Source organism: Sardina pilchardus, chromosome 2 (genome assembly GCF_963854185.1).
Source record: "Sardina pilchardus chromosome 2, fSarPil1.1, whole genome shotgun sequence".
NCBI classification, from domain to species: domain Eukaryota; kingdom Metazoa; phylum Chordata; class Actinopteri; order Clupeiformes; family Clupeidae; genus Sardina; species Sardina pilchardus.
Genome location: NC_084995.1, coordinates 2,358,540 through 2,372,323, shown reverse-complemented (window position 1 = coordinate 2,372,323; position 13,784 = coordinate 2,358,540). Strand labels below are relative to the sequence as shown.

Here is a 13,784-nt window from a genome sequence, read left to right as displayed (position 1 = left end):
GTGCAGCTGAACTGAGTTAGGTAGGCCTAGCCATGGCTATTAGGATTAGAAGTGGATGCCTTTCATGGCCTTGAGGGGAGCTCACTGCTCACTGCCATCTTTGGCTGTGTTTTCTTTTTCAAATCATGGGCAGCAGTGGTCTGACATGGCAGGACATAATGTACTTGTCTCTATCTATGATTGAGCAAAACAGGTTTAATTGTCATAGCACGCGTTGATTGGCCAATGGTTATCAAGTGCCCAAAATAGCAACTTGGACTGATCAAATCCCACTCTGGGACCAGATGGAATTCATTAAGAGAATGCTGTCAGCATTCCCTCAGATGCCAATGAATCACTTGGTGGGATTCATCCTGCTCTGATATCATCTTCAAACCATAACTACAAATAATTATTCACACAAATCCATTACCAGAGACCACTGAAGCTCCCCTGGTCTCTTCCTCCCCCTTAATACCACTGAGATTATCATTTCTACAGGAACCTCTACACTGGCCCTCTAAAGAAGACAATTCATCCATTTCAAAGATTCTGTTTGTCTGAGTTTGCTTTCCCATTTTTACATGAATTATCATTAGAGACTGCAGTTCAACTCACAGGAGACGAGCAGTAATTCCTCAGCCTTGCACTGGCCAAAGTGAGCAACCTCCGCAGTGCTGATTGGGAAGATATCTAGAGGTGACATCTTCAGCTGTATGAATTTGAAAGAGTCGCTCTCTCTGCCCACTCTGCCCACTCTAACATGGCACTTGCTGGATTACCTCTGTCGTGCCAGTCTTGTAAAAGAAGCCTGGAGGAAATATGTGTATACACACACGCATCAGTCAGCAAGACAGAGAGCCAAGCCATCATAGATATAAACTGTGTGTGTGTGTGTGAGTGTGTGTGTGTGTGTGTAGAGGGAGTGGAGAAGAAACACGGCAGGGAGAGGGGGCTTTGTCAGGCCGCGGAGCGTGAGCAGCAGCCTCCTCCTGAACACAGCTCTCCAGCAAGGTGGGAGGGCTGCACTGACATTTCCCTCAACACACATGCAGAAACACTTACCACTCAGGGTACAGCTCCCCAGCGCTCACTTGAACAACTACCTTCATACCGTAGTTACAGGAGTCCTACCAGTGAAATCATTGTGCACACTCTCCACAGTCCTGATCAATACATTCTTTGGGCATTCTTTTGTTTGTACGATGTGCGTAGAAACGTAGGCATTCCATTTCCTGCTCGGCTATTGTACCTCTGGTGCACCACATAAACACGTGACTTTGTGCCTGTACCATATTGAGACAAGCTGTGAGTCAACCATAGCCATTTGTGCAATGTGGTGAAAAGTGTGTTGGATGCAAAAGTGTTTGCTGGAGAGGGAACAAAAGAAAAATCACTGAAATTGCTTTGACAAACACAAACTTTCCAGTTTCATCAACAAAGCCCTTGCCCTCGCATTGCTCTGCTTATAAGAAATGATCGCTCTAAGTGCTAAACATGTAAATGAAGCCATTTCCTGGAGTCTGAAATGATGACAGACTAGAATCCTCGCTATGCTTTTTAAAAGGCATCCCCAACTTTTTGGCACATAGTGGGACAAAAGGATGTGGAAACGATTGGGGGGCAGATCGTGTGAGCGGGGGTGTGCAGGCACTCCTCACCCTAAGAGATCATGGCGAGTGTGTCAGTGTTAGTGCATTGCTTGAAGGGGGAAGTCAAAACCTAATGAAGTCATCAGTATTCAGACAGCGTCTTTGCTCCTGGTGGTAGACAGAAGCAAACGACAAGGACTCCGAGCTTAGGGTCTCAGGAGGCAGGGCACATATTTCCCTCCTAACACACACACAGGCAGACACGAATAATCGATGAACACGAATGACCATGCAAGAGCAGCCGGACGGACATAGCAATGGAGCAGTGCCACAAGCACTGACCAGAGCCTCAGCACTTCTACTCCCATGGTCCTCACCAGCCTGCGTACATACACATACATCTCTCTTTCTCTTTCTTTCCCCCTCTCTCAAACAAAACAGATTCTTTCAAGATGACGGTGGCCAGGAGGCAGGAGCTGTTTTTACATAAAGGAGCAGTCTTTTCTGTGACTTTGCTGCCTCCTAGTGTTTTGATACAAGACTTACAACACAACAACACAATTATTTACACTGATTCAAAAAGGATTTTATCCAAAACTACTTGCCATACAGGAGATGAATTGTATCAGTAAGTGTGATCCCATGGAATCTCAAGCATAAATGGTGATTAAAAGGTTCAATTCAATGTAGTGGACTAACAGTGATTGTCCATTAGTGAGGTTGAGAAATTCCCATCATAGTTCACCCTAAGAGCAGCTGTTAGCACACATGATGCCTCCACCTGCAGCCTGATCAAAGACACACACATCACACTGCAAGGTCCAGTCTCACTTGTGCACCCTGATCAAAGACACACACATCACACTGAAAGGTCCAGTCTCACTCGTGTCCCCAACACTCTCATCTGTGCTGCAGAGTCAGAGTCAGAGCAGCGCGTGCTCCCTGTGCATCTCTAGCATGGGACAAGTGCTCCTCCTGCTGCACGGACTCTTGCTCAGGAGCTGGTGGAGGTGAAGGCCTTGAGGAGGAGGTCTGCTGCCAGGCCGGGTGAGATCTCCCCCCGGGTCACCCTCCCCTCCAGCAGGGGCAGCGCTGAGCGCACCGAGGGGTGCTGCTGGAAGTGGCTGAGCGCGTTCTCCTGGATCAGGCTCCACATCCACACCTTCTGCTGGCTGCGCCGGCGCCTCGGCAGCTCCCCGCTGGCCAGCTCGGCCGCCCTGAACGCCAGCATGGTGCTCCACAGCTCCGCCACGCCCTCGCCCGTCTGGGAGGACACGCGCACCACCTGCACAGCAGCACAGCAGCACAGCAGCACAGCGCACACACAACAGTGAGGCCAGAGGGCCACAGAGGAGAGCACTGCTGCTGGAGGGAAGAGTGCAACACCCGCCCTCTGCACAACCCTCTGAGTACAGACATGCTGCACAACACTGTTAACATAAACATAGACACACTCTGCATTATATGGGGGATTTTTGTTCATATAACGAGAAATCGAAGAAGTGAAACAAGGTCATACATTCTTGTGCCAACTTTTGTTCAATCTAAATCTATACAGTGCATAAGCAGCAATTCCCTAAGCAGCCATTTATAAGCAGCACTGTATAACTATTCTTGCCCATTATTTACAAGATTTTAAAAAATATGCGAAAATATGTGATAGTAATATCATTGTTAAAAATCTGTGAAAGCACAAAAAAAGAAGAAAAACCTTGCCTAACACGACATGATTACCCTGCAGTGTGGTGGCATAATCACATAAATACATTTCTAATAATAAACAGGCAAGAATTCTGTTGATCAGAATGGACTGTGGAATGTTAAATGTCTTGCTCTTTTTATTTGAATATAAATGTACATATGAGACCAGGCCTGGACAAGCGTAGGGATGGTAAATTACTAACAGCTAAAGAATGGAGCTAGGTGTTAAAATACATCCTCCCTTCTCTCTAAATCTGCCGAGAACATTCACCCTTAAGCTAAAAGGTAACAGCCACACAAACAATTCCTCTTCGTCTCTTTCCCGACATGAACTTTTGGAAGAAAAAAGAAGTGAAAATCAATAGAGACGACAAACCATCCTTCAGTCAGAGGGAATGCATCAGCCAGCACTCAGCCAAGACGAGGCCAGAGGCTGTGCTCTGTGTGGGTGGCCCTCTAATCAGCTAAACGCATGACACAGCACTCTGCTTTGCCGGACAGCCACGCTGGCTATGTGCCACAGCAAAGCAGATGCAGTCAGGGAGAGAGGGAGTGAGTGGGAGGAAGCGGCAGATAAAGAGAAGGAGAAAAGGTCTGCAGATGTGATGCCACGACTAGTATGAGACCACTGTTACTTCACATCAGCTTACTGCAACTTTTACTCAACTGACTCATTACAAAGCAATACTTGCACAGTAACAACAAAATAACAATAGTCAACCTTCAGGCAGCTATTTTAGGCACACAAGAACAGGCTTCTATCTAAATCTACACCGATTTTAAAAGTACACTTCTGAAATCAGTTTAAATCTGATAGATATATAGATATATTGCAATGCTTATTTGCTTTTCAGTGTTTGCTCAAATAAGTAGATGAGAGATTCAAACCTTTGGCGTCCAAGACTTAGACTTCTTCCTCAACAGCTTCAGGGCACTGGTGTATTCTGCTTGTATCCGACGAGCCGGAACCACTAGGTCTCCATCATACTTAGTCACGACCACCAAATCTGCCATCTCAATAATACCCCTCTTTATTCCCTGTGTAATGAATGAACAGAAAAGGTGTATTTTAGAGAGCTAATCATAGACATAAACACAGGCCAGTTTCCTGACAATGGCAATGAAGAGATGAGGGTACTGACTATGTCCACATTTCAATGTTGACTACTGAGGCTACAGTCCCCTCCAGAATTATTGGCACCTTTGGTACTGATTCCACCTTACTGTTCATGCCTCAGTTAGAGCCACTGCTTGTTTCCCATTACAGAGTCATGGCTGCATATGAGCTAATATGCAACAATAAACTGAGTCAACGCCCCGCTGATATTCATAGATGCTGCCAACAGGGGCTCTCTGTCATCCCCAAACCCAAAGCACTTTAACTTCAAACATGACTCTGGCTAAAACCATTGGTTAAGTCTCTAAATGCTGAATCCACATGTACTGACCAATACAAATCGGGGCCATTCTGATTCAAATCAGATAAGTTTACTGTTACTGTTCTTGTCTTTTTTTTTTCAAACCTTGTCAATGTGGGCCCCTACACCCATCTGTTAGCCCTTTATATGATTTCAGTTTAACAGACTGAAAAATTATATTGTAAACCATGACTGGGCATTATTCATAGTCAGCCAAACCTTCACAAAAATAAAATGTCTGTGACAGATTTGCAGCAAGCTTGTGGGTGATTTGTGGCAAACAAATGAGTTCCCTTAGCCTGGAAAGCCAGCATGAACTTTGAGGACACGGAAATTTGAGGTCAGGAAGTTCCATCTGGACTCCAACTATGCTTGAACTGAACAGAGCTGTTCGGACCAGTCAAGTTGTCTGGGCGGGCTTTGTAGGATGATGGACAGATGAGCAACAGTGCCTCGTCTATCATGTCATCTGAGTACGCTTCAGTTGATTTTGCTTGCAACAAAACAAGATGTCGCTAGAAGCTAGGCATTTAGATTTCTCTGTTGCGTCTGATATTTACAGATATGTAAACATGTTGGCCACTAGAGGCAAATTTTCAGCAAATATGTTCGCCTGAAAGCCTCACTTGAATGTTAGGCAGAAATGTAAAACTTCAGTTATAGTAAAAAGACTGTGCACATGACATCCCAAGTCAAGGTGCAGAACAAAAGTGATTTGTGAAAAAAGAGTGCAAAAAGAAAATAAACCACAAAGAAGAATTTGAAGTGTGCAAACTTTTTTTCTATTTTTCAGAAATTCTGGCAAACCTGTGACAAAAAAAGAAACATATAAAAAAAGTTTGTCATACATTAACCACGTAGTACACCACAAGTCCACCATAAAGTCCACCAGAAGATCGCCACAAGTCAACCAGAGTTTACCACAAACCTAATTTGCATGTGAAAATATGACATTGCTGCAAAGTTGCGGCAACATTGTCAAAAGTTAACCACAACTGTTTACCAGAAACCCAATTTGCATGCGGAAATATTATTGCTCTGCCAATATCTTGTACAACAGACACGATAGCGAAATCTAAATTTCTAGCTTCTACCTCAAATTTTGTGGCTGAGGCTGGCAGTCCAGGCATATATTTTAAGTATGCTTTGGCAAAACTTGTGGTTTCAACAAATAATGCACATGAACACATTAAGCAAAAAAAAACAAAAACAGGGGCAGTTGTAATTTTCAGTCATTTCAGTGATTTTCAGTCATCAAAGGACTGGTTTTGTATGTGGGTTTGTTAGTAAGAATATTACAATCTGTATGAAAATATCTCTTTGTATAGGTATTTAGCATATAGTGCCAATGTTGTACCATAGATAAATAGAATGCATAGGTATAACAGTGTAATTAACTATGCATATTAACCCATATATGTACAACATCGCCTCTTTGTATACTAAATGATCACATATTGAGCTATTCCCTCACACATTGACATGTTCCTACTGTATAGCTACCCTACATAACATTTTAGTCCTAGAAAATGACCAAATAATGATTGTATTGGTTATTACAGAAATATAAGTGCAGTAGTGCACATATCTAGCATAAACTGATTCTTACCACAAATGTTGTAGGTGTGTCTGTGTCTGTGTGTCTGTGTGTCTGTGTGTCTGTGTGTCTGTGTGTCTGTGTGTCTGTGTGTGTTACTGCGGTCTACAGTGAAAAGGCATTTACCTGTAGCTCATCGCCCCCTGCTGGTGGTATCAGTAACACAAACATGTCAACCATATCTGCCACGGCAAACTCAGATTGTCCAACACCTTAACACAGAGAGCATTAACTGGTCAAATGACATGAAACAAACAAATCAGATTAATATATATGGCTCTCATGAAATAATGGGTCTACATGGGCACATTTAATCTGAATAGGATCAGTTTCAGGTCTCAATCTGAATAAAAACACTTAATAACACCTCTGCCGAAATAAAACTGCCGATTCGATTGGAATTTCAGCCGGATTGAAAGGTGTGGTGTGGTCCAGTCCAATCACCATGTGTACACTAATCTGAATTCTTTACTTTTTGGAACTTGTATCTTTGAGGCACCTTCCTGTGCGTAGGAGGGGCAATCTGATCATTTTATTTGTTTGTTTTATCTAGTAAGAATTAATTTATTCCTTCATAAATGGTATATTTGGATCAAATTATCTGAAAAAAAATCATTCTGATTGAAAAAAAAAACATGCATGTAAGCCAGGTTACTGGGACACAATTTCACTAAATGCAAAGCACAAACCCCATCATCTCTATCACTATATACAATACACAATGAGTTCATTTAAAAAGGCATCTTTCTCTCTACATGTTGGCCTTTAAACAGACTTTTTTTCTAAACCGGTCTTCCAGATATGTACACCTAGAAATGTTGGTTTGCTAAAAGCTCTCTTGCCAATGAATCAAACAGCACTGTCAGCAACAAAAGATTTTCTGGAAGATTTACTGGAACATATAGTGTTGTGTTTGTGTGTTGTATATATGTGTTTGTCTTTGAACAGACAGCATCCCTGCAGACAAAAAGACCTGACTTTATTCGCATTTGTATTTCCCAGTTTCAACTTTCATTGTAGCCTGCCTGTTAACGGCAGTGGAAATAATGCCATTATGTATTAGGGCCCCAGCACTGCAGCAGCAAAGGTGCACAGCCCTATTGGTTTGGTATTGGCCCTATAGGATTTTATTATTACAGATGACGTTATCCTGCCAGACATTTACTTTTTTTGAGGAGGTTCCCATGGGCGAAAATACATGAAATTTGACACACATAACAGGTGTCAGATAAAGCAGTCATGGACAAATAGGCTTGGCCTCAGGTGTGGCTCAGGAACCCCACAGCGTTCCATTAAGTCACTGAATCATCTGCTTGGCCTATAGTTTCAGCTACACGCACCAAATGTAGAGGGTGTGTATACCTGTGAGCAATTTTTGTACATACACTGCATTCACTACACCCAACAGGAAGTGAGGCAGCGCATTATGGCATATGATCAAGCATAGCACACAGAGCTAGCATGCTGGATTTTGACAGCCAAACATAATGCAGGATTTCGACAGCCAATCAGAATGCAAGATCCCAACAGCCAGTCAAAATGCGGGATTCCGATAGCAAATCAAAATGCAGATTTCCAACAGCCAATCAGAATGCAAGATTCCACCAACAGTCCCTCCTCCCCCCAGTAGGTAAGCTGAATACTGTTTTTTTTAGGATAACTTGTCTACCATTGCACTGTAGATCACAAAACATATGCAGTAAATTTGTACATTTTGTTTGGTGTAGTTATGCCATCTACTGAATACCGCCAGTGTCAAATGTCACATCTAACAGGAAGTAAGTGCTTCTGGCGTATATAAACCTACCAAAAATCACTAACACGATTGTCATGTGCCATGGAACCTAAGGTATTTGTATTTGATATTTGTTTATTTTCGACCGTAATATTACATTTTCTAATATTACCATTTTGATTGACTACACTTGCATTGCCGATGATTACATTATCTGGAACACAATTAGGACCTAATTGGGCTTATGCAGACCAAACATGACAGAGATGGCATGTGAGTGAGAGAGTGAGGGTGTTGTTAAAATTGTAAGTGTGTTCTTACCAACTGTTTCAACTAAAACAACATCATAACCTGCTCCTTCGCATAGCAAAATGGCTTCATTGGTTGTCCTTGTGACACCTCCAAGAGTCCCTGAGGTAGGGCTTGGTCGGATGAAGGCTTTCATATCTCTGGACAGTTCTGTCATGCGCGTTTTATCCCCCATCAATGACCCTTGTGTGAATAGAAAGACAGATTCAGATTAAGTACAGTACTAGTCAAAAGTTGCAAAAAAAATTGAGACACTGCAAAATGTAAATAACAACAGTAAGTGAAAATCCGTAAATCTGGTGAATCCTTATTTACTTGTACAAAGGACATAGACAACATATCAAATCAATAATAAAAATCAATATCAATATTACAATATTTAATGACCTGATCTTCAGATGGCACTGCATTAAAAACAGATTCTGTAAAGAAAACCATTGTATGGGCTCCAGAAAACATCCTGTAACCATGGTCTGTGGACACAGTTTGACACTCCATCCACAAATGCTGGTTAAAACTCTACCAAACAAAAATGAGACCATATTTAGAAATCCAGAAATGCAGTCTTATCTGGGCCGAGCTCACTTAAGGCAAATTGGGGGGCAAAGTGGAAAACTGTCCTCTGGTCCAACCATTCAAAATGTTAAATTCTGCTAAAATGGCCAGCCTGTACTTCAGACCTGTCAAATTGAGTGCATAAAGGAAGGAATGTATCATGATGACCCAAGACAGCTGAGCTGCCGAAATCCCATCTCAGGCAAAAATGGGATAACATTTTGCTCTAAAAACTCTAGGAACTCATCTTCTCGGTTCCCAAACATTTACAAACTGTTACAGACAATTCAACTATATACATATAATTCCCAAACATATAAACATATAATTCCCAAAAAATAAATAAAATAAAATGTCTGTTTCAACAACTGACATGTTGTCTGGACTATTGCAAATCAAATAAATTATAAGGTTTACATGATTTGCATGTAAATCTTAGCATTCTCTTCTCATTTAGATTTAACACAGTCATAACTTTTTTTGGAAATGGGTTAAGAAGATATGCACCAACCAATTCATAGCTTTCTCCTTACTCTAACTATTTCCTACATCTAGAACCATACAGAGGACATCTAAAAAACGACAGAACACAGTTTGTGTTTATCTTTTATATTCTATATTCTATATTACATGATACGCATATAAAGTGTGTCTGGTTTAATAATCTATATATTCCATAGTCCCTTTCAACAGGTTCATGGACCAAAAACAAAAACCAGAAACAATTCATGTGTTTCATCAGGTCGCTTTCCACAGATGGGTTCAAGCACCCTGCAGTCTGCATTCATAATCTAGGTGCTTGATTTGGTACAGCTGTGGAAGGGACCTGATGAAACCCATGAATTAACAGATTGATAGGAACAAAAACAAAATCAGACACTTTTATTTTTTTTTATGTTCTGGAACAGAAACGTGTATTTGAAATAATGGTAACCGGTTAATAACATTATTTTTTTGTTATTTTGTTATTACAACGGCATGATAAGTGGTGGAGAGTTTGCGCATGTCTGGAAGGTGGACCTGCTGGCTGCAGGCAGTGAACTGTGAACGGCCTCTATAAAGTGAAATGTGTCACCCTATTTGCAACCAGAGATATTGTGCTGTGTACCTGATAAATGTTGGTAGAGTAGACATCAACTTAATTTGAAATGAATTTAGTTCGAGCCTATCATGTAAACTATAACTAATGTTGAAAATCCGTAGCTCACTGCATGCTAATGTGACCTGTCCTGTGCAGGCATTAAAATGACAGTTTCTCATTTAAACATTTGTGCTTAGATGGGAAGGCATCAATAAAATCCAATGCAGAAGCAGCATTTTTGTTTGACCATGAAACCAAAAGGTCTGTATGCATAATAGATAGGCTAGACATTTTTATGCCATCCAAATATTGTCACGACGTCACATAGCCCTATATGGAAAGTTGTTAACCGTTTTTTTTTTTATTATAATGTAATCACTTGGTTCTAATCAAACAGTAATTTTAAGGTGGAACGCAAAATCAGATATGAATGAATAAAAGTTCTGGTTTGAAGCCCTGCTTTCAGCATAAACACACATGTGCATTTCCTAAGGTATTTTCAGCGGCACAGCGGTACACCGGATTACCAGCGTATTACCTGTAATGGTAACTTGGGGACAAAAAAACACATGTTTATTATGTAGAGCATTAAGCTAGAGTCTGATTAATTTTAATGTAAAAGGATCTGCATCAGTTTTAAACATTTCAACTGGAAACTCTCTAGAAACAGATATAAAGGGTCTACATTATACTTTTATATTCTTCAGTGTTAACCTTTCTGACAGACACCTTCAAAACCATACCAGGTGACTAAATGAGGTTGGTTGAGAGACTGAGCAAAAGGTGTCTACTGTACGTTGAAAACTTTCTTTGTTTACACTTGCTTACTCCATAATTCCACGTGTGCCATTTCATAATGTTGAACTTCATTATTGTTCAATTTTTTTTTAAATTGTTCTATTAAAAAAAATAGGCAAGATACATACTACACATATATATATATATATACATATACAAAAATAAAACATGAATGAGTTGGTGTGTGAAAACCTTTGACTGGTGCTGTGTGCATGCATCAAACACATGTTCCATTATATTATGCAAAGTGGTTTCATTTATATTAGCTCTCAAAGCTCACCTCCTGTTGTGCAAGAGGACGGGTCCACGGCGAGGACAGACACTCTATGGTCTTGTGCAGTCAGCATCTTTCCCAAAACCTCAATGAAGGACGATTTGCCCGCACCAGGAGGACCTGACAGCCCTGCAGCACAATTACACACAATATTCAATTATACTCCACTAATGAGTGACACAACATACACTAGTATTTGCCAAGAGTAACAATATTTCTGTATAATGGAACACCTCCGATGTAGATCAGGTGAACCGTTTAATCACCATTCTATTGTAAATAACAAAGCTGAACAACCACATATGCTAGTGTGTGTGTGTGTGTGTGTGTGTGTAGTCAGGCAAGAGCGACAAAAATAATATTCTATTTTATATTCATATTCTTTCATTTTGCCAAGTAGCTAAATACAATGAATTATGTGCCCAAATAAGTTAACTGAAGAGTTACTAAGCTGGCAATCTAGCAAACATAGAATCTGAAACAGTCGGCAAACCAAAGAATTCAGCTTAGAAACTATTGTGCTCAAGCAAACTATCCAACGTTAAGTGTACAATTAACATGATTAACATTACATGGGAAAAACAACCATTCATAGACTAAACTGAATTAACAGAATAATATCAATCACCATAAAAACATCATACACAACAAAAAACACCACAAAAAAAAAACACCAAAACTATCTCTAGAAAAAAAACATTAGGTTAATCATTCCAACAATAAGGAAACACAAAAGAACCTCTTTGTGTGACCTCTTAGTGTTGATAGAATGACAATATATCAGTTGCTCATCAGAGGACCGCAATGATTGAGCTGGATCATAGAAGTAAGATAAGGTGCTGCTGACCAAGTCATGGAACTTTCTGGGCTAGCAGGGCTGGATCATAGACAGTAAGATTAGCATCCAGCCACCAGTCAAATGCTGATGAAATATGAACATGGCTGGCAGATATCAGACACAAAATAATGATTTACTATTGAGTGGCTGGTGAACTTTAGTATTTATTTGTTAGCGACTGGTAGATTTTACAGTTAAAAATGTAGGAACACAAGCCCAGGTCTTATTATGTGCCAGCATTTTCTTGGAAATGCAGTCTAGTTGTAGCCTGGATGAACCCAAACAAGGCTTTGAGTGAATTTGAATCTGGTCCGGTTATTCTCCCTTTAAGACGATTTCCAAATCCCCAAAAACCCAGGAACCAATCACAACCACTTATCCGGCATGGGGTGGGCTTATGATAGACAGAATATGGCTATGGTCATGGTTATGGCTATTTGGCATTTGCCTTTGTCCAACAACAATGAATAATTAATCTAACAGTGAACAATTTCAAGACTACTATATGGTTATAAGTGTCCTTGAAAACTACCAATGATTGTGCTGACTTGAGATATCTGATCATGGTAATATGGTACAAATAGCCTAAGTAATACCAAGGTATACATTAATAAACAACTGTAGCAAATGCAGGCTGCACTGACTGTTCCAAGGTTTGGAAAGGTCAGTGAACCATTTCCAAAAACAAAAAGGGGGCTCACCATTTCGAATCTTAAAAACAGCCAGTCAGTTACACAATGTGAATCCTACCACAACAATAAATCAGGCTACTGACCTATACGGAAGGCCACAGGTTGATTTCCATTGGCTCTCTCCTGCTCCTGCCTATACGCCAGCACTCTCTGCAGCAGGACCTGGGCGAGCTCCTTCTTTCTTGGGTGCTGTGTCTCAACCAGGGTAATTGACTCTGCAAGTGCTGCCCTGTGGCCCTTCACCAGGCCATCATAAAGCTTATCCAAAACTCTCTTTTCCATTTCAGTCAAGTCTGCCACATGGAGGCTGGGGGCTGTGGAAACACATCTCTTTGAGGGGAGGGTCCATAGGCTGACATTTGTGATGAGGTTGCCCCTACAATTCCACCTCCACATGCTTCCATTTCGTAGTGTTGACACCGAAGGCAGTCGTTGGCACAGTTTTAAGAAACCACTGGGACTCCCCATCTTAACACTGTGTTGGCGCGATCTTCTGAAAGAACACACACAACAACATATGGGACAAGAGGTTGACACACCATTTTTGTAATATGGTCAACATCAAGTAGCAAGTTCTACCACCACAACAATCGAAACGTTTCGCATGCGCATTGAAGAGCCGATGCACTTACTAATTAACAGTCACCAACAAGCTGACCAAAAAGTTGACGTCCAGCGACAAGTCCAAGGTGAACAGCCGAGTGGGCACTCAGGAGTTTATTATCATATTGTGTTGCCTCGGTCGTGATTATTAGCTAACTAGTTACGTTGGTTAACACAACTGTTATGAAACTGTCCGTTTATTGGCATTAACCGTAGACTATCCCTGCAGTTTTAACTAACTGCTAACAGTTAGCAAACATGGATAACAACATTCTGTACACATACATGTGCAATCCTAGTGAGTCTCGACAGCCTTCATGCAGTCTTGATCTTATACCATAAAGTCTGCATTTGAGATCTGCGGCGTGGCATATGTAACATTATAATGTATAGCCTACAGATGATGACTTTCCACGCAGGTCATTACAACAGAGATCATTCCTTCCCTACTACAGCTGTACTCTGTCCATTCGAGCATGAGTAGGTTATGGAACGTGACACTGAGAAATAAACTTCCGTTTCTAGAATCATGTAGGATAAAAGTCCTCAACTGAGATTAAAGGCACAGGCCACTGTTAACTTCTGGGGACGTTTTGTTTTTAGGAAGAAGTA

The 13,784-nt window shown here is 41.0% G+C and overlaps 1 protein-coding gene across 3 annotated transcripts; it reads right to left on the bottom strand.

Moving 5' to 3' along the window:
- Positions 1 to 2,141: 2,141 nt before the first annotated feature.
- Positions 2,142 to 13,641, bottom strand: mmaa (metabolism of cobalamin associated A). 3 transcript variants are annotated; one of them, XM_062516324.1, is made up of 7 exons: positions 13,202 to 13,641; positions 12,653 to 13,062; positions 11,046 to 11,168; positions 8,344 to 8,514; positions 6,414 to 6,499; positions 4,161 to 4,310; positions 2,142 to 2,856 (listed from the first exon to the last, which is right to left on the bottom strand). In XM_062516324.1, exons 2-7 carry the CDS (start codon positions 13,035 to 13,037, stop codon positions 2,566 to 2,568), a joined length of 1,206 nt encoding a protein of 401 aa, XP_062372308.1. In that variant the 5' UTR covers positions 13,038 to 13,062; positions 13,202 to 13,641; the 3' UTR covers positions 2,142 to 2,565. The 3 variants fall into 3 exon arrangements, with proteins under 3 accessions (XP_062372308.1, XP_062372315.1, XP_062372322.1); XM_062516331.1 differs by having other exon boundaries at positions 12,653 to 13,059; XM_062516338.1 differs by having other exon boundaries at positions 13,458 to 13,641.
- Between the last annotated feature and the right edge of the window lie 143 nt (positions 13,642 to 13,784).

What these genes read in the sequence shown, in the direction of transcription:
- mmaa (XM_062516324.1), bottom strand. Translation starts at nt 13,037, where the DNA reads ATGGGGAGTCCCAGTGGTTTCTTAAAACTGTGCCAACGACTGCCTTCG. An exon ending in CAGGGGGCGATGAGCTACAG is followed by an intron (nt 4,311 to 6,413) that starts GTAAATGCCTTT and finishes TTCATTACACAG; the next exon opens with GGAATAAAGAGGGGTATTAT. An exon ending in CTAAGTCTTGGACGCCAAAG is followed by an intron (nt 2,857 to 4,160) that starts GTTTGAATCTCT and finishes GCTGCTGTGCAG; the next exon opens with GTGGTGCGCGTGTCCTCCCA.